Source organism: Myotis myotis, unplaced genomic scaffold, assembly GCF_014108235.1.
Source record: "Myotis myotis isolate mMyoMyo1 unplaced genomic scaffold, mMyoMyo1.p scaffold_m19_p_10, whole genome shotgun sequence".
NCBI lineage: Eukaryota > Metazoa > Chordata > Mammalia > Chiroptera > Vespertilionidae > Myotis > Myotis myotis.
The window spans coordinates 16,138,982-16,160,527 of record NW_023416314.1 but is presented as its reverse complement, the minus strand read 5'-3'; the positions used below and the strand labels follow the sequence as shown (position 1 = coordinate 16,160,527).

The 21,546-nt window shown below is 39.0% G+C and overlaps 1 protein-coding gene across 1 annotated transcript; it reads right to left on the bottom strand.

Moving 5' to 3' along the window:
- Positions 1-12,493: 12,493 nt before the first annotated feature.
- MMP7 (matrix metallopeptidase 7) lies at positions 12,494-21,211 on the bottom strand. Its single transcript, XM_036324579.1, has 6 exons — positions 21,071-21,211; positions 18,010-18,236; positions 17,779-17,927; positions 16,470-16,598; positions 14,570-14,731; positions 12,494-12,782 (listed from the first exon to the last, which is right to left on the bottom strand). The coding sequence occupies exons 1-6, from the start codon at positions 21,176-21,178 to the stop codon at positions 12,766-12,768; spliced, it is 792 nt and encodes a 263-aa protein (XP_036180472.1). The 5' UTR covers positions 21,179-21,211; the 3' UTR covers positions 12,494-12,765.
- Between the last annotated feature and the right edge of the window lie 335 nt (positions 21,212-21,546).

Here is a 21,546-nt window from a genome sequence, read left to right as displayed (position 1 = left end):
ACTTTCAGCTTTAACAGACACCCCCCTCACCTGAATTAGTCTGTTATATCGAGGTTTTACTGTACCGTAGTTGCAAATTGGCTTATTTGCTAATAGACATTGTACCTAGTAAATGCAAAGTAACCCTTACAATCCTTTTATTTTACTCCAGCAATATTGACAGAATACCTTAAAAGGTATGTAACTACCCCCAATTTTGAAATATTTAAATGTTTTTATTAAACATTTGACATTTTCTACTTGATTTTGTTTATTTTCTGGGACATTTGGTGAAAAGAGGAAGTGGTAAATAAGGGAAGGAATGGGTGATTCTTGCTTGTTTTGAAAAAAAAATTGGTTTTAATTTAATTTCCTCTACTTTTGCCTGAATATGGGATAAGAAAAGTTGACATGAGTACTGTTCAGCTGAATTGCCACTGTCTTATAATTTACACCACGATTCAGTTAATTCTTGACCTAAAAATTTTAAAGTATTAGATAAGAATTCTGTATAAGAACTTATTGGTATGGTTTCCTATAGCTCTTTTAACAACATAAACTATTTTATTAACTCTCTCTTTAAAAGGCAACCAAGACTCTGGTAATTCATGAAAGATAGCTCAAATGATTGTAAAACATGGCTACAGAAGTAGAAAACTAGGCTTTAAAAAAAAATGATTTTATCATTTCTCTAGAGCAAGCATGTCAAACTCGCGGCCCGCAGGCCGCATGTGGCCCACAATGAATATTTTTGTGGCCCAGCTAATATAACGGTATGTAAGAAACCTTTTAATAAAAATTTTGTAACTTAATTTTTATAATATCCTATTATACATAATCTATATATATAAAAGCCTAAGTGACCTGCCAACTGGCAGTAGCTATGATGTGCACTGACCACCAGGGGGCAGACGCTCAGCACAGGAGTTGCCAAGCTGCGGTCACTTGGCAGTGGGGGTTCTCAGGTGATGCACCCTCGAACCAGAGAGGAGGAAGTCTGATTCCGGGGTGCATCACCTGAGAACCACTCTCTTGCAACCCAGGGCCCCTTGGGGGATGTTGGAGAGGCGGTTTCAGACTTATCCCGGCAGGCCAGGCCGAGGGAGCTCACTGGTGCACAAATCCATGCACCGGGCCTCTAGTCATTAATAATGAACTACAATGTTCACTAACGACTGACTATTATAACCATGTTGCATTCATTTCCTTTACACTCCTTACACGCAGGTGCACCATTTCTCTCCACTAATACTAGCAGCAAATATTTTAGCAGCTAATTGCCAAGTCATTAGTCTTGGAGTGACTTATTTTGTGTGCACAACAGGAAATATTTTGCTTTTGGAGAACAAGAAAAATAGGTTTATTTGCATTACGCTTATTCATTTGTGCAGTTATTCAGTGTCTGGTAAGTTAATGTTCAAGAAAAAATATTAATTTTTATTAAAATGTTCTATTTTATGTTAACAATTACTCATTTATTTCAGCCCTTTGTATTCAGCATGTCTCTATCGAAATAAACCTACATTTTTATGAAAATTGAAGCTTTTATTTTTTTGCATCCCACAAACTTAAACCTTGTTTATTTATCCCATGTTAGCCTTTGAGTTTGACTTGCTTGCTCTAGAGCAGCGGTTCTCAACCTTCCTAATGCCGCGACCCTTTAATACAGTTCCTCATGTTGTGGTGACCCCCAATTTCATTGTTACAAATTGAACATAATTAAAGCATAGTGATTAATCACAAAGACAATATGTAATTATATATGTGTTTTCCGATGGTCTTAGGCGACCCCTGTGAAAGGGTCGTTTGACCCCCAAAGGGGTCGCGACCCACAGGTTGATAACCGCTGCTCTAGAGAGAATAGTTTTTTGTGGGGAGCAAATTCCTGCAAATCTAATAGGAGCTTTTCAGTTTTGCATTTGAATAAGAACTCAAATAGAACAAAACGATTAACCTTGGGTTAAGGTGGGTCTACCCCTGATTGGCTGCAGGATGAGGAGCAGGTCTTGATCAGATGAGTAATTTAATTTCAGTTTCTCCATTTGTGAAGTGAAGAGTGTAGACTAGGTAATCTCTAAAGAGTCTCTGAACGCTTAAATGTTCAGGTTGTTATACTTGCCCTGGTGGTGTAAGTTTTAATTATGTTGTACTCATCTCTTTCACAGCTCTTTCTAAATAATTTTTCAGTATCAAACAGATGTGGACAATAAGGGCATGTATGAATATGGCAAAGGGCCCAAGAACACATTAGAGAGAGTTGAAGGAACTGAGGTAGTTGAGCTTGGAAAAGAGGAATATCAGGGTGGGAGGGATATAAGATTTCTCTGAAAAATATGCGAAATCCATCATGTGACGAAGGCAGGCATGCCTTCCAAGATCAATAGGTGGAAATGACAGGGAGAGAAATTTTGGTTCAACTTCAGGAAAACTTTTAGCTTTTAATTCAAACATTACCAAATATTTGTTGAGTCCCTACTGTGTGCCAGGCACCGATCGAGGCTCTGGGGGTTTGTTGGTGAACAAACACAAAAACTCTTGCTCCAACGGTGTATACATTCTACTAAGGTAGCTTTCCCTGGTAACTGGAGAGAAGTGACAGTCAATTTGTTTTAGAAAGATCAGTCTGGCTTTGTGGAGAATAAACTGCAATCGGACAAGCTAGGAGGAGTTGTAATCATCCAAGCAAGGGATGAATAAATCCTGAATGAAATCAGAAGTAATGGGATTGGAGAGGGTGAAGAATTAAGAACATTTTAAAAGACGTGGTGACTTTGGGTTTCTGATCAAGGCAGCTGGGTGGTGGTGTAACCACTGAGATAGGGACTGGCTGGCAGGGTAAAGGGCAGGGGTGGCATGTACTAATGGGCTGGGCTCTATTTTTAGCATCTTTAACTTGAGTTCTATGTAGGGTACTCCAGGGCAGGTCCAGCGGTTGTCACACATACAAACTATTATTCTGTAGTGAGGACAAGGCTGGAGAGATTTGGGAGTCACCGGGGACAGAAGGCCAACTGAAGAAATTTGGAAAGTAAAGTTGAAGAAGAGAAACTCCTTCCAGCCTACAGATGTCTTTTCCCTGAGATAAACCACGTCAAGATGAGGAGGAAGAGAAGATACTGAAGCCTCGCCCTGGACACCTGGCCCAGCTTCTGGGGCTGACCATAGATGGTGAGGCTGGTGAGCAGTGTGGGGTTAGAATGCGGCAAAACTAAGTCTGGAAGTCCCCAGATTACCCTCACTTTTTGTCAAACTGTGACCTCAGGATGGTCAACAGAGAGATCTTTCCTCCAGGGTTTACCCCTCCCACCAAGTCGGGAATCTACTGCATTGTAACAGGTTTGCATTTAAGACCAGAAGCTCATGGATCCTTGTGATCCATGAATCAGCCTGATTTTGACTCCAGGCTGCTATTCCACTGGGCTGGTAGGAAGGTGACGGTGAATCATTCTAGCAGCCTGGTGTCCCCACCCAACCAGGCTTCCTCACTGCACCAGTTCCAGAGCCTTTCTGAGTCCTGAATCATCTCTCCACTCCAGTTACTGCTTTATCTTCCCCTTGCCTGTGTCAGCACAATCCTGTCAGGTCTGGCTGCTTCTGGCAGTTTCCCTGACACATTGAGGACACTAGAATCTTCGACAAAGCTTTGAAACCCAGTGCCTAGGGCCCTGCTCTTCCAGATGAACCCGTATCTCCTGTCTGGAATCTTGCTGCTTCTCAGGGTGTTGACTCAGAGCAAAGTCTGGTCCCCCCCCCCCCCCCCCCCGGGCTTCTAGACCTGCAGACCACCTCCAAGTCATCTCTGGTCCGGGTGGAAGTTCTTCCCTCTTGTCCTCTCGCCATAGACTTAAGGTTTGTTAAACTCATCACTTGAAAAACATGTTTCTCTTTGCTCTGGGGAAGGGAGGGCTTATTTTGCCAAAGATAAGGAAAGATATTTGCATTTAACTTTCTAGTGTCTCAAAGGAAAGGAAGAAAAACAAAACCAGGTAAGACTATGCATTTAAACAGTGTGAACATTTACATCCTGCCACATGTTGGGGGAGAGGAGATTGGCAAGTTTGAGGAAGAATCCAGTCCTCTGAGTGACCGGATGAATGAGACAATTTGTGGGGCAGGTGATGCGGATGATGTTCAGAAAGGGTGACAGAGTAGGGGCGCTGGGCTCTGGTGGTTGTGTAGGTAAAACACCTAATCTCCCTCCTGTGTTTCTGCTTTACTTTCACACTGACACCACACTCACAACACTTCTGGTGCCGGACGTGTGTGTGGGATCTTTCCACAACAAGCAAATCTCTGCAACACCTGCTGGGTATCCTACAATTTAACTCAATTATGACACTATCTACTTGGAAATAGTATCAGGTCTCACATTAAGGGCTCAGTTCCAGGAGACTTTAGATGCCAATCACAAATAGGTTACCCACACTTTTTGTCAAGTTCCCATGATCCTCCTCCTTGGATTAGGTCATTTGCTTGAACAGCTCACAGAACTCAGGGAAACACATTCACCAGTCTATTATAGGATATGATAAAGGATACAGATGAACAGCCAAATAAAGGGGTATGTGGGGTGAGGTCTGGGAGGGTCTGAGTGCAGCCGCTTCTATCCCTGTGGAGTTGGGGTGCATTTCCACCTGCCGCATAGATGCGTCCAATCCAGAGCCTCTCCAAACCCTTACTTTGGGATGCTTCATCAAGGAGGCATGATTGATAGTTAACTCTGTTTCTGGCCCCTCTCCCTTTTCTTTCTTTCTTTCTTTTTAAAAATACATTTTTATTGACTTTACAGAGAGGGAGAGGGATAGAGAATTAGAAACATCTATGAGAGAGACATCAATCAGCTTCCTCCTGCACGCCCCCTACTGGGGATTGAGCCTGCAACCAAGGTACATGGCCTTGATGGGAATCGAACCTGGGACCCTTCAATCTACAGGCTGACGCTCTATCCACTGAGCCAAACTGGTTAGGGCTCTTCTCCCGATCCCTGCAGGCCAGGCTGACATGCACTGGGCCTCTAGTATTCTACATAATATTGGAGGTTCAGGCCAATGTAATAAGATAGGGAAGAACACTAAGAAATAGCAGAATTGGATGTAAATAGATTAAATTTTTCATTTGTAAGTGTTATGACTTAAATAGATTAAAGAAAATCAACAGTCTTAGAATAAGAACATTCAAGAGTTTGCTAATTATAAAATCAATATACAAATTCAAGAATTTGCTGATTATAAAATCAATATACAAGAATTAGTAGCATTTTTCAATACCAGCAATAATAAAATCAAGAAGATAATAAGATACCTTCCAACAAAACCAACAAATCTATAAAATATCAAGGATTTAATAGGCAAAATTTCATAAGACCATTACAGAAGAACATTTTAAAACTCTGCCCAAAACAGAGAAAGCTGAATTAATAGTGAGATAAATCATCTTTGAACGAGAATGCAATATTTAAAGATAACAATTCCCCCTCAATTTAATGCAATTTTAAGCAAAGTCACAGCCACCTTTGGGGAAATGCTGCCTCCCTCATACTTTGTATGAGCCCTCCATTGAGTGAGTCTGGTAGAAGGTAGGGCCCTGCCTCCATCTGTGGGAGTGGAAGAAGGGCCAGATACTCCTTCTTGCTCAAGTTAGCACATGAGTATATGATCTTAACTTAGACATAAAGTTCTCTTTCCCGTGACTCTGGATCTTGAATGAGTAGTCATACAGCGATGCCGGGAGAATTCAGAAGGCTTTTCACTGTGGCAGCATTCATGGTGGCATCCTGCCAGGGGATATCTGCAATGTAACCTTGCCTTTCATTCTGCTCTTAAGATTTCCTTGGGTTTTGCCCATTTTTTGAGCCTGTGTCTTTACGATCCTTCAAGAGAGCCCCTATGAGTGTTCTATCTTCTCCAATAAATTTACTTCTGCATAAAATTAGGAAGAACTAGTTCCTGTTGCTTGCAATCCAGAACTTGGAACTGGGAACCTTGCCAAAATGATTCTCAAATTTATGTGGAAGAATACAAGTCTATGAGTAATAAAGACCAGGACTCAGCCAACTTTTTCTGTAAAACGCCAGTTCCTAAGCATTTTAGGCTTTGGTGGCTGGCTACAACTACTCAACTCTGTTGTTATATTGCTCAAAAGCAACCATAGATAGTATGTAAGCAAATGGGCATGGTTGTGTTCCAATAAAACTTTATTTACAAAAATAGTCAGAGGGCAGGGTTTGGCCTATGGGCTGTAGTTCCCTGGTCCCTGATTAAGACAATCATGAGTAAGAACATTAAAGAGGAGACAGACTCAATCTAGATATCCAGACATATCACTTAGGCATAGTAGGTAAAACAATGTGGTACTGTTATAGGAATATACGATGGGCCATGGAACAGAATAGAACCCAGAAAGAGGCATATGAGCATTTGGGTTATTGAAACATTTTGTAGGAAAAATTGATTCATTACATGGAAAAAAATAAATTAGATTCCTACCTCAGGCAAAATTCAAAAACAAATCCCCAAATATAAAAATAAGTAAAGAGCTACTGGTAAATATTAAAGTTTAAATTTCTAGAGGAAAATATGGAATATCTGTAGGACTTTGGGGAGGGAAGAATTTTGGTTATTAGGCTGATATTAAATTATTTTGCATTCTTAGAGGACACACCAGCAAAGTGATTTTGTTATAAAAAAAAGCAAGTTAGCCTGGAGCTGAAATCTGTGTGCAGAGTATCATTCAAAGAATCAAGGACTGTCCATGTCCTGGTGGCCGAACAATTGTCAGGGCTGTGAAAAGAAAGGAAGGCCAGGCTGAGCAGGGAATGAGTGGTTTCTGTGTTGACAACAATGATGGGAACACTGAAGGGCCAGAATGTGGAGCCAAAAAGCAGTCTGAGGCTCTGCCTGGTGTTTCTATAAACAATATCACTGTTAAGGACAAAACGAAGCAAGTGACCAAGTCTAGACACGGAGTTGTATATTCTGTGTTTTCATTTTGTAGATAACCTTGATGCTATCTTATTGTGGAGGTAGTGAAAAGGACTGGAAACATGAGCATGGCTTCAAATCCTACTGCCCTCACATACAAGCTGTGAGAATCTCCTCTTTAATGAAATAGACAAAATAATGCGCACATTTCAGGACTGTGCTAATGATTAGAATGCAAGTATATAGGGTGGACTGACAGTGGTTACTAATTCTTTGTCCTGTTATCCCATAGAGACGAGGGGTTTATTTTCCTTCACTTTGAATCTGGCTGACTGGCACAGTGTCTACTTTAATCAACAGAGCTTGGAAGAAGTGATACTTCTGCTTCTTCCTTCTTGGTAACGGTAGGTCTGGGGATTCAGCCACAGTGTAAAGAAGAGAACATTTAAAGAGAGAGAGAGAGGGGTCCCAGCTCTCCAGTCATCCACGCCAAGGCACCAGACATATGAGTCAAGTCAACCTGACATTCCAGCCTAGCCACCAGCTGACTGAAGGCTTATGAGAGACCCCAAACAAGACCAACAGAAAAACCACCTAGCCAACCACAGAACTGAGTGATGAGAATGGTTGCAGTAGTTTCAAGACACCAAGTTTTGTGTTTATTTGCTGTGTAGCCATAGGCAACCAAAGAGTGCCTGAAGCAACCATCAGAGTGCTTGGAATATAGAGTATTCTAAGCAGTTATTCCAAACATTTATGCTAGCAATTATTATCCCAGTGAGCCTAGCATATGGAAAAATCACTCAGAAAAAGTCAATCTCTAGTCAATGCTTTTCCAGGCTACTAATTTATACATCAGCTAGTTAATTCCTTTATTCTGCAAATATTAAATGGGTGACTACTCTATGTTACATAATCTTCTAGGTACAAAACAGCTAAATTCCCTGTCTAGAAATAATTAAGATTATGCCTCCTAGTCTTTGTTATTGAGATAACCAGAATATTAGGGTTTAACTAAAAAGGCCTAATGGTTTGCTATGAACATAAAAGGATATCTGTTCTACGCAAGCAATAATTAACATCTTTCTAAGTATTAATCCTAAACAAGCTGAATAGAAACCACTTAGCTATTTGAAATTTAAATTAGCCTCTACCTTACCTATTATTCCTGATTTATATCATCATCTTCTAGAGTATATCTGAAACAAAAATTCTAATTGAGCAAGTGAACTCCAATATTTATTCATTCAATAATTCAACAAATATTTATTAGGCATCTTTTATGTGCCAGTGACTGGGCTAATCATTGTGTCTAACTTTGAACAATTCAGACATAGACTTTGCATTTTCTGTTAAGAACTCTACTTTTTATAACAATATCACAGCAGAGGAGAAGCTTTTTAAAAAAAGTATTAGATCAATCATGTTTTCTATACGAGAATGATTCCTTCAATTAAGAGGTTGCAATCCACTTACTCTGAGGCAGATTCTTCCCTGAATATGATCTAGTTATAGATGACTGAGAAAATATAATTAGGTATTAAGTTTGAACAGAATTTCAATTCATTATTTAAGGTTCCCAAACTTTTCTAATAGAGTTGTTTGTTTTTATTCAGGGCTAGGTGAATTTACTAATTTGAGAGGCAAGAAAAGAAGACTCTCAAATGCATTTGTATCATGTCAAGGTAGTTCACAAGTTTTCTTTTTAAGTAAATGTTTAGCCCATACATGCACACCCACAAGAACCTGGCAATCACCAAGGAGATGAGTCCACCCTTACTTTGTAATCAAGGAGAATCACAGGTTCTTGGTCCTACAGTCTGTAACCCTAGGAAAATTCTCAGCAAGATAATAGATAAAAGAAAGTATTGTTCCTTCAAGTTTAACGCACTACCCTTTGGTAATCATAAGGCTGAGTTTCTTCCTCACCAACGAAAGTTGCAACAGCCGATCACAGCTGTGCCTTAGCTGGAAGTCAGGCCAAAGTGCAATTTCCCATCCTCTTTATCCTCACTGGTAATCGAGTTACTCTTTCACACACTAGAATGATCAACGAATAAGATGACAGGGCTCATGATGCATGACAGCTTTCTATTCTTGCAGAAATTATAAAATTTACTCCCAAAATAACAGCTGTGGTCACCAGGGTCACGGTCTGTAACTCCACCTGTCACCTGAACAGTAAAGCACTAACCCTGAATTCCCGTTTTATTGGTTGGGGCATTGACTTCTGGGCTTGTGATGGCAAAGAGGGTGCAAACTAGAACTTATTTTTGTTGATTCAAACAACATTTTTATTATAGCAGCTATATGTTCAGTTAGAATGAACGTATGTCCTCTAGTTTAAATGGAAATCCTTTTTTTAAGAGAAAGGGTGACCCCCTGTGGCAGTTTTAAAGCATGACTGGGAAATCTTGGGCACTTCTTGTATCAAGGTGATTGCATATCCCCTCATCTTTACTCTGGGTGGCTTGTGATTACTCTGACAGTAGGGTACAGCACAAGGGATGCTCTGTGACTTCTGAGGCCAGATGAAAAAGGCTATACTGCGTCTCCTTGCATGTGGTAACACTCGCTCTTGCAGCCCTGAGTCACCATGTGTGAAGTCTGATCACTTTAAGTTCTCCATGCTGGCAGTACGGTTGACAGTTCCAGCTGAGCCTAGGTTGCCAGCCATTTACACCAGGTGGCAGACGGGAGTGAAGCCACCTTGGACCTTCCAAACCAGTTATCTGCCACATGAAACAAAAGCCTTGCCTGAATTCTGATCCACAAATAATGATATTTAATAAAATGATGATTATTTTAAGCTGCTATTTAGGGTAGTTTCTAATGCATTGATAGATAATTGGAACACACCTTGCATTAGCAGATGCCATGACGAGATTAGACAAAGGAGAAATTTAGTCCTAAGGACCTTTCACTATACCTAGAAGGCTATAAAGGGAAGGAGTAGAGCAGGTGGGGAGAGTCTTGAGACCACAGTACAGATCTGGAGACTGTGAAACCTTGGGATACATCACAGTTTTAAGAAAGTTTTGAACAGGCAGATAGGTGTCTCAAGCCTGTTAGAGAGTCCTTACTCCTCCAGAATACTTAACTATCAAACTGGAGTTTTGGACTCGTGTGTTATATGTGGTATTCTAGAATTTGTGGAATGTAGTCCAGAAACTCATTAAAATAACTTAGAATCCCAATATTAGAGCTTTCTCCCCCTCACATTGCATAATTTTTATTATGGCAATTAAAATGTTGTATTATAATAATTTCTTGAGTATCTGCTTTATTTATCAGACTTTGAGGTTCTTGAAGGAGGATTCTATGTACTTTTCACCTTCGCATTCTTCACTCCCCAAGTTCCTGATTCTATGGATGTTTGTAGAATGGCTAACTGAGAAAAGTGGCTAGGTTATGTTTTCTGTGTGGTTCTCAGAATAAATTGTAATTATCTGATTTATTTACAAAGATTCATTGTTGATGACATATCTGAATGGTTATTACTTTAAAAAAATAGGTTTCAAATCCACGTCTAGATAATCATCGTAAAGAAAAAACCATTTAACCTCATAATTTTTCTTTTTGTACTTTGCTATTTCTACCTTGGTAAGTTGGTCAATATTTTTTATAGTCTTGTCAACTAGTACTGGCCTCCGGTCCTTTTCTGAAGGATTATGCATGGGAGAATTCATAATTCATAAGACTGACATTTTAATTGACTTCCTAGAAAAAAATCTCATCTTGAGAGTTCCTTACTCTTCCCTGTCTTTGTAGCCTATTGCAGTGGTTTCCAGATGTTGGGATTTCAGGGATTAGTGTCATCTACAACATCGGGGCACTGACATTTATCTGGCATATCTGAAGATGTCTCTGGTTGCCACAACTAAGGATGTTCTACCGGTATCTAGTGGGAGATGCCAAGGATACTGCTTAGTATTCAAAGATGCACAGGACAGCCTCTAGTAAATAATTATCCAGTTGATCATGCCAACAGTGCTATTCATAAGAACCTTTACTTATGCATAACAATGTGCACATACTTAACCCTACTGTACTGTATGTTAAAATGGTTAAGATGGTAAATTTTATGATATGTGTATTTTAGCACATTTTAAAAAAAGAGAACATGGGTCATGATAGTCTAGGGAAAAGTTCTACTTACAAGTCAACTTTATACTATTTTGATATAAATAAAAATGTAACATCTTTGCTTCAGTTAGAGCTCACCTCATTGTTAAGATTGGAGTATGGGGTGAGATATATCACAGAACTCATATCTCAGATACCATAGGAGAGCCAGTCTAGCTATTATGTTAGGGATTGTGAACAATGGACATAAACAAATGCTGGCTAACTTAAAAAGAGAAAAATGTATTAGAAGGTAATGCAGTCCATTGCAAAATCTGGAAGAGATACCTTATTGAAATAATTTAACCTCTCTTCATCTGTTTTGTCATCTATAAAACGAGGAACTTGAATTCAATGACTTTTAACTTCCTTTTCATTCTGCCATTATAGACTTACTATCTTAGGTTGTCAAAGGGCCTTTGAATTCCTATTTATATATACGTACTTCATATTTTGCCTAAATTATAGACTTGCCCCCTCATTGGATCTATCCCTAGAATAGTTTTCTAATGGCTTTGGTGGTAGTGTGTGTGTGTGTGTGTGTGTGTGTGTGATTTATATTAATAAGAAAGTAAATTCCAATTCTCTATCCCTCTATTTATAGAGAAAATCACACATGGATGTGGGAAATGTAGAAGAGGAAGAAAGGCTGAAATGGCAAAACCTTTGCCAGCTCGGTGTCCTGCTAAAGAGTTTAGCCCTGCATAGAGAGAGATTCTTCCAGAGAAACACGTTAGTGAGCCTCTGTGTGTGGAAAAGGATGCTGGAGCTGAGTGGACCTCAGAAAAACGAGTTTGTGGAGGAAGTCAGAATGAATGGAGTCTAGAGACTTGAGGATTGGGGAGAGACGTGGTAGGACTTTGGAGCCTGCAGAGGTAAGTGGCCAGTGAGAGATTTCCGATGCTGGGATAGAGAAGGGGTTTGAAGGATGGGGATAATATCTGGTTTTATTTTCATTAAATTAATTGTACTTGTGCAATATAAAGTATCACTGCTGGTGCAAATCTTCAACAATGCCAGTAGTCTCACAAAGCCTGTGGGACTCATTTAGAGAGAGTTAAAGAGAAGAGGGTGAAACTGATATCTTGGTTGGTATGAGGCAGAGGAAAGGGAACGCAGAGCAGCTGTGGCAGGAGAGAGGCCATGAAATCAGGAGGTCAGGGGTAGGAACATGGAGCCAGAAGTGACTGTGGGAATGTAAAACCTTGGAAATTCACATACATTTTGTGGGAAGAATTAGCTTTCCCAGAATACTCAGAGTGAGAGCTTGGGCCCAAGGATAAGGGGCTCTGAGTGTACCTTTGGGCTACACTATTGAACAATAAAGGGTTGGAGCTCTCTTCTTATCTACCTGGTGCAGCTGAAGGCCCAAAATAATGTGGCGGGATATTTTTTAAGTCTTATTCTTTGATTTCATTGCGTAGCATGTCTTCTCTTGACATAGAAACAGTGCTCCCAAATAGAAATAATTTTACTATGAAATGAAAATTGTATTTATTTGTTCCTTTAATATTCATTGACATCTTCTAAGTATAAGTTGCTTAGATAAGACACAATTGTGCTATAAAAGAGCTTATCTCCGGATGGAGAGGGACATGCAAAAGTCAACCACAATACAAGGAAAGATGAAATAAGTGCTAAATGGAGTGCAGGAACAGTGGTCCCTGATTCTGGTTAAGGAACAATGATATAGAATCCAATGAATGAATGTGTGTTCTCCCTGAAGCTTCTAATTCTTTCTTCAGTCACTTCTCTGTCCTGTTAAGAGAGAAAATAAAAATATTTTTGACATGGTATAAAATACATAAAACCATCCTAAGACCATAAAAACTCAAGAAATGTCATAATTGTGTATAATTTATCATTCACCCAACCCAGTTTTCTGTGCCTGGGACAAAGGTTTTGAAGAACAACCCCCCCAAGGCTAAAAAGGCAATTTTGTGTAGGATATACGCCTGGGGGTCAGTTATCTCTGCCATTTTGCCAGCTGTATAATTTGGGACAAATCAGTATTTAGCCTCCTTTAATGCTAGATTACCAATCTGTAAAATGAGGATTAGAACAACTCATTGAATGGTTGGATTAAATGAGTTAGTGCACATGAGTGCTTGGTCCACTGTAAATACTCAGTGCATTTTAGCTATTATTTTCACTATTCTGAGGAAAGCATTGGATAATTCCACATTTATGAGTTTAATCACATTCTTTTGAATTTATATTTTCTGTTTGTATCACTTTTTGGATTAATGAATTCCCCAAATTTAAAACCTATATAATTAAATATTACTTTCATTTGTCCAGAAGTTACGTCTTTTCTTTCTTTAAATTTATCTTTATTATTGAAAGTATTACAGATGCCCCCCTTTCTCCCCATTGACCCCCTCTACCCTGCATCTGTCTCCTGCCGAGTTACCTCTTCTCGACTTTGCCTAGGGGCAGGCACCTCATTGTCTCTAATACTTAAGGATTTAATTCTGTTTTCTTCTAATTAGTCTGCCTCAGAATATTTTTTAAGTTCCTTTCTAATTTTCTTCGGGTTCTAGAACAGTTATACATGCCATAGAGTATTCCATGAGTTCCACAGTTTTATGTAAGGGGAGGTCCTTTACTCTGCTTTGTTGACAATAACGTTACCAACAGCTGTCAGTGTTTTGTGAACTTTTTAGAGAGCAGCAGCTCTTTGAGTCACAACGTTAAGGTACAGTTACAGGGTATTTTTCAAAATATGTTCTCTGAAATGCTACTCTGTGAGAGCACAATGGGTGTTCCATAAAAGAGATTATAATTTAGGAAGCATTGAATTAAGCAAGAGTTTGTTAGGTACTCTTTTAATATCCTATGCGCCTTAAATACAGTAGGTAGTGTTTTTAAATTTGTTTCTCCATAGCATTTTTTTTTTTTAAATTGTCTTGTAGACTAGCATTCTAGGAAAAAAAAATTGGGAAATGCTGATTGGGAGTAAGTTCTAGTTTCAACGGACAGCTTACTCCATTATCTTATTGGAATAATTTTCCCCTAAGGACATTCCTATGTGGAAGCACATTCATGGCTCTTCTGATCATTCAGAGATACTTAGGTGAACTCTTTGCCCGGTATTCTTATCATGTTGATATTTTTCTAGGAAGGTTTGATTATATCTGTGGACTTAAAAATAAAAATATCATTCTGTATTCTTTCCAAATTGCTTTTGGAAACATACTAAGTAGCTCTGGCCAGGTAAATCATTTGGTTGCTGGTTTCATCCCTGGTCAGGGCACATACAAGAAACAACCAATGAATGAATGCATAAATAAGTGGAAGAATAAATTGTTGTTGCCCTCTCTCAAAACAATATTACTGAAAACTTAAAAATCAATATCCTCATAGTATAAATTAGTCTGGTTAACTTTTGAATATCTAAGGTCTCAAATTTCTTTCCTCAGTGGGCTTTTAGTGTAAGTTCCAGTGTGTTTTACCAAGTGAATACCCATTTCCCAGTCTTTCTCACTCAAGCCTACTCTAAGGAGACAATGTGAAATCCTCCTTTTTGAAATCATAGATATTACCATATAATTTCTGAATTCCTTCAATATCATCCTGTGAAAGTTTGAAATCCTTGGCATCTCTAGCTTCATAGGTTGGATACATCACGGCGTCAGGATCAGACGAATGACCCAGGCCCAAAGAATGGCCAAGTTCATGAGTGACAGCAAACAGGAAGTTAATTCCTACAACCGAAGAGCAACAAACAGTAATTATGAAAATAACTAGATATATAATATAATATGTAATAATAAATAAAGCAGTTATAAAAATACCTACCTCCACAGTTTACTTATTTGTTTCAAGGCTTTCATAAGGAGGGGGAGGGTTTAGAAGGAGAATAGAACAGTAGTGTTTTAATCTCATCACTACTTCTGTTTTTTTTTGTAAAGTAATGTTTTTCTGTCTATTTGCTTCTTATATCATTACTCAAATAGCAGTATTCTACAGAGCAGTGGTACTCAACCTTCCTATTGCCACGACCCTTTAATACAGTTCCTCATGTTGTGGTGACCCCCAACCATAAAATTATTTTTGTTGCTACTTCATAACTGTAATGTTGCTACTGTTATGAATCATAATGTAAATATCTGTTATGCAGGATGGTCTTAGGCGACGACCCCTGTGAAAGGGTCGTTCGACCCCCAAAGAGGTCGCGATCCCCAGGTTGAGAACTGCTGCTATAGAGGAAAGCAAGGGCTTTAGAAGCATTAAGATTTGGGTTTGAAACCCAGCTCTGCTACTTATTAGCAGGATGACTCTGGACACATTAATTGATAAACCGAGTCTCACTTCCTCATTTTTTGACCAGAGATGATAATTCCTGCCTTGTAGATTTATCGAAATAATTAGAGTTTCCCAGTATCTAATAGCAGGAGAAAGAAAGTTGGCTTTGCAAAAGCGAGACTGGAAGTCAGTATCTCTAGGAAATGCTGGGTTTTGCTTTTTATTTATTAAATTGTGTTATAAACAGGCTTTTCTCTCTCTCAGACTCATAGAAAGGCTTTTCAAATAAGGGGGAGTGTGTGAGCCCGAGAGTTTGAGTGGCCAGAGTTCCACCTGTGGTGCATTAGATTGAAGAAAGCTGCCTTTAGCCTACCTTGAGTGGAAGGAAAGGAGAATGAAAAAGATATGCAAGATGTGAGGTGAAGACAGCCATAATTTTACATCGGTTAGATTTTCACAGCAAAGCATCGCTGCCGTGGTGAGTTCCCCTGCCAGACACAAGTAGTGATTTCCCTTTCAGAGCCATTAGTAGCCTTTAAAAAAAATTGTCTCCAGTTAGAATTGTTTATGCCAGAGCTGCTCTCCATTAGTTTTCTGGTATGTCTATGATGGCCTATTTCGTAAGATGATGAATATGATGGGCTGGGGTATGGTGTGGGTTCTTTCTAAACAATAGCAAATACTCAGAATCGTATATAATTCTTAAATATCATAGTCACGGCTCCTCTTTTCCCTTCAATTAAAAAACTTAAATTTGGAGGGAACATAAAGAAAGAGCTATAATTTATTGAATTCTTAATATTACCCAAGCACTGTATAAGCATGATCTCATGTAATTCAAATAACAATTCTGTGAGATGGGAATTATTTATAGTCCCATTTCATAGATGAGGACACAGGCCCAGAGAATGAATAACTTACCAAAAGGCACAAGAGAGTCATTGGTAGAGGTACAGCCAAGTGAACCCAACGTTGCTTGACTCATAGCCTGAGCTTCTATCTCCAATATATGTAACATTAATAAAATGTAACGGGCTCAATAAATAAAATTGCACATTTAAATCTCATAGTACCGTGGTTGGCATTTATCAAGGGCTCAAGAATTATTACTAATCAAAGCAAATATCAAATTAAAGTTAGTATAAGAAGTTCTGGATTTTAAAAAGGGTGTAGTAGAAGAGAGATGACATGCTGTACCTATACTGGTACCATCAGTCCAGCGTTCATCCTCATCAAAGTGGGCATCTCCTCCTAGGCCTGGTCCAGGTGCGAAGGCATGAGCCAGTGTGTTTCCTGGTCCATCAAATGGGTAGTAGTCCCCGTGAGCTGAAAGAAAATAGAGTGATTGCCCTTAGTGACTGAATATATCTCCACTCATTTTTATTTATTTATTTATTTATTTATTTATTTATTTATTTATTTATAATCCTCACCCAAGGATATTTTCCCACTGATTTTTTAGAGAGAGTGGAAGGGAGGGAGGAAAGAGGGAAGTAGAAGAGAGAGAGAGAGAGAGAGAGAGAGAACGAGAAGCATCAATGTGAGAGAAACACATTGGGTTGTTCCCTTCTCCCCAAAATATTTCTCTTTTCACTCTGTTCTAATATTGAAATGCCTGGCTGCTGTGAATTTAGCTGAAATTGAACATCAACCACAATATTGAGAACACCGAAGAGAATGTGCAGAAAGCACTGATCATGGCATCCCATGTTTTTAAGAATAGATAAACTGGATGCTGCCTGATGCCAATTTGAAGATAAGCACATCTGCATCACATTCAAATCCAGTTAAGACACCTTGGGCATGGTTCTCCAGGAAATGGTCTACACAAAGATTAAGCTAGGTTTTTAAGAAAAATTACACTAAAAGGTACACAAGTTACTTCGTGAATATAGTTCTCACACTCATTTGTCATCCTGCTACTATCTGGCCAAACAAAGTGAAAAAACTTAGAAGCGACCATAAATTAGATGTGAATGTATTTAAATTCCCATTTCCAGGAAGCTTTCAATATGTTTTAAACTGTTCCATAAATGTGTGTGTGTGTGTGTGTGATAAATAATGCTACAAAATGGGGTTGGTAAACTTTTTCTGTGATGGCTAGACAATCAGTAATTTAGGATTTGTTGGCTTGATGGTCTCTGTCACAATTACTAAACTTTGCCATGATAGCCCCTAAGCAGTCATAGACAATAGGGAAACGAAGGATTATGGCTGAGTTGTAATAAAAATTTATTTACAAAAATAGGTTCTGGGCTGGATTTGGCTCATGGCCCATAGTTTACCATGCTCTGCCATAACAAGTGGCTCTAAATGTACTAAAGAGCTGTACTAGCATCTCTCTCTCTCTCTCTCTCTCTCTCTCTCTCTCTCTCTCTCTCTATATATATATATGTATATATATATTCTTATTTATTTAAAGATTTTAAATTCTGAACAGAGGAGGGCACTAGTATAAGTAATAAGTAAAATAGCACTGAGGATTTGCTACAGGAACCTTTCTTACCTCCTCTTGCAAAGCCAATCATGATATCAGCAATTCCCACTCTAATTCTCTTAAATTGCAGAGGAATCTCTTTGCTCCACATTGCAAAGGCCTTGTCCACTAACTGATTCACTTTGAAATGGGATAAGTCTCGAGTGTATGATATGACCCTGGTAGCAAACAAGAAAACAATGTTTGACTTCTTAGGAAAGGCTTGACTGTTTTCGTTTAAACGACCAAAGCAATACTAACTTGTAGGTGACTACTTTAGAAGTCCACTTTGGCCTATCTGGGAACAGTGAGTATTCTGCAACATCTGGCACTCCACATCTGGGCTTCTGAATGATTTTTATGATGTCAGAGCTTAACATTCCAGTTATAGGCAGGTGAAAGAATTCTTGCATCTCCTTGAGTTTGGCTCGTAAACTGTTGACATCCCTTGATTTTGAGTCGTATGGATAAAATCTCTTGAGATAGCGCTGTTGGAAAGAGAGTAATTGATTTGTAATCCTTGTTTATTGTCTTTTATCTTAGAAGTCTGCATGTCTTTGCCTTGATACCTACAGACTCAAACAGTGGTTTGAAAACACAATAGCTACAGAGTCACCAAGGAAAATAACTGCGCATTAATGAAAAGAAAATTTAATATCAATAACAAAGCATTGTCGTTCTATTTCATGAGCAAAAGGAAAAAGTACCTCCATTTTTCTTTCATCCCATAAACTGCTCTGAAGGGAAGCCCTCTGTAAACTTTATAGAACAGAGATTCGTCTGTCCCTCTGTAAACTTTATAGAACAGAGATTCGTCTGTAATAGCCAATCAGGGAGAGTGATTATGTCCTCAAGGGGCACAACTGAGACCTTCCCTGGCATCAGAGACCAAGTCACCACCCCCTTCTAAGATTCTCTGGAGATCTGGTCCCAACTATGTTAAAGGGTGTTAACGTTTTAGTCCTGGGAAAGGACATTGTAAAATTATTTAGTTTAATGTACATATTCTCCAGGTGAAGAAAGCAAAGCTCATAGCAACTAAATGACTTGCTCAGGGTCACATATTGAATTAGTAGCAGAATAAAAAAACAACCACTAGTAGCAGAATTGGCACTGAGTTTCCTGACTGCCAGTCCTGTGTTCTTTCCACTGTTAAAACTCTGGTAAGACCCACAGTGAGGCTGCAGGATTGAGCAGGTCTCCCGGTGTATTCCACACACAGTTGGTCTCTGGGCTTTCTTAAGGGACCCTAGTGTCTGGATATGAGGACAGCTGCTGGACTAAGTAGGAAGAAATAAAAAAGTGAATGAAATAACAACAGTGGCAGCTGTGGCCTCACAAGAACGTCTATTAAGCACTTGCTGGTGGCAGGGACTACCCTAGGAGCTTTACATACTTATCTCACTTAAACCTCATCACCACCCTGTGAAGTAGGCACCACATTGTTATTCCTAATTTACGTGAAGAATCATGGCTCAGAGAAGCAACTTCACCCCTTGCGTAACTGAAGGAGCCAGTATTTGAACGTGTGTTCTGATACAAAGCCCACTTCCTTAGAAAAATGCACTGGGCTTTCTAATGCATGAAAGTATTGTTGAAACGATTTAAACACTGGCTCACTCATTGACAGTCTAATTTGGAGTAGGTGAAATGGTTACTTGTCTCAGAATCTTTCTGTGAGTAACCTTAGTAATACTGTGTGCGTTCTTTCTGTTACCCATGATTACGTTTCACTCAATATTGTATTCTCTCTTCCTGTCCCCAATGATTGCATTTCATTCAATATTGTGCTCTCTCTTCCTGTTACCAATGATTGCATGTTCACCCATGACAGGTAGGATTTAATCTCATTTAAAAACAAACAACTTATTTTATCCATTCCAGAACTACAGGCTTTGCCAAGACACCCTCTGAAGGAAATTTCTCTGCATCCTTGATGTGAATTTTTCTGCCTCCTGTTAAACCTAGCCAACCCCACTCTGATTTATTGGTAACCTACACACTAAATAAAGCCTAGGGATTCAATACACTTGCAAGTGAACACCTTCTGAATAGTCCACTGGGTGAAAGCATATGACATGGCTCTTTTGGAAGTAAAAAAACACAATAAAATATCAGTAATTTCTTATGGTTCAATCTACCATATTAGTGGGACTTCTAAAAGTCAAAGTTAATGTGAAATAAAACCTAACTTTTCTTATGCTTAAGGCTTAAATTTGTAAATAGTACTTAAGAGTAAACATCCCATTATTTTACCAAATAATAATTATTTACACTTATGAGGCTGCTTATGAAGGAGTAGTACATTGGAGAGAACATGATTTTGAACCAGAAAAACTTGTTCTTGACTCCTATCAAAACTCATCTTTGATTCTTCACCAGTATTCACCAAGTATGTGAAGCAACTTAACGTGGCTCCTTTTCCCATGATTGAGCTAAGGATTAAATGACATAACATATATGAAGTACTTTGTAATTGTTACATGATAGTTGGTACTGTTATTACTTCATTTATTCATTATAATAATCCTGTGAGCTGTAAAGCACATAGTATGATTATTCATAGTAGGATCACTTCTATTAGACACATGAGAAAACAAAGTCAAAAGTTCATAACTTGCCCATCATCACGCTTGAAAGTGTGAGAGCTGTCATTCCTACCCATGTTTTCTGATTTCAAGTCTCTTCATTACAAGTAGTCCTCATTGTAAGAGGCAGCTCTCTGGTCTTTATGAAAAGAATTTCAAGTTACAATAAAGAATTACTTCAATTTCTTGACTAGGGACTGTGCTAAGGGCATCATGAAAAGCCCATTTGGTTGATAGCACTATAACATCCGATTTCCAAATTAGTAAACTGAAACTCAGAGGAATTTAATAACATTTCTATGCTAATAATATTCCTCTACAATGTACAGCGGTTCTCAACCTGTGGGTCGCGACCCTTTGGGGGTCGAACGACCCTTTCACAGGGGTCGCCTAAATACATCCTGCATATCAGATATTTACATTATGATTCATAACAGTAGCAACATTACAGTTATGAAGTAGCAACGAAAATAACTTTATGGTTGGGGGTCACCACAACATGAGGAACTGCATTAAAGGGTCGCGGCATTAGGAAGGTTGAGAACCACTGCTCTACATAGTGAGTGAAGGTGGAACTTGAACCCAGCTTGGGGAGGCACTAAAGCCTGCTCATATAGCTACTTGATTAAAACATATATTGCCTTTACAATAGAATCATTACTCAAATTGAAAAGCATACTCCCTAATGCTGATAGCAAGACCGTGGAGCCCCAGGTGAGTGGCCAGTGACATACCTGCGCCTGTTCCCACTGTAGCTCGCTCATGCCTCCTGCCTCGGGGGGAAGCGGCAGAGCCAGGCTGCCGGGCAGCAGACACACAGCGCACAGCACGGCCAGCTGCATAGCTGGGTCCAGGGATAGTTTTCAGGCCTATGCTTGGTTTGGTGTTTTCTTTCAAAGGCTGGAGAGGTTTATATAGCTGCTCAGCCCTGAATGTGAAAATAGGTGACTCATTTGAATGTTTTCTTTCTTTTTGGTGACTACAGAACTTTGAAGTGTGTGCTATTTTTCATTAATGACAACGAGGAAGTATTATATTTTTATTGGCAGGAAGCACACAATGTATTTGCCCTTGGATCCCCCACACCCCCTTTCTGCTGTATAAATTTAATCCATGAGAAAACACATTTTATTTGCCAGAATCAATTGTGACTCAGGCATACCTTCTTTTTTTTCTTTATCCTCACTTGAGGATATATTTTATTTATTTA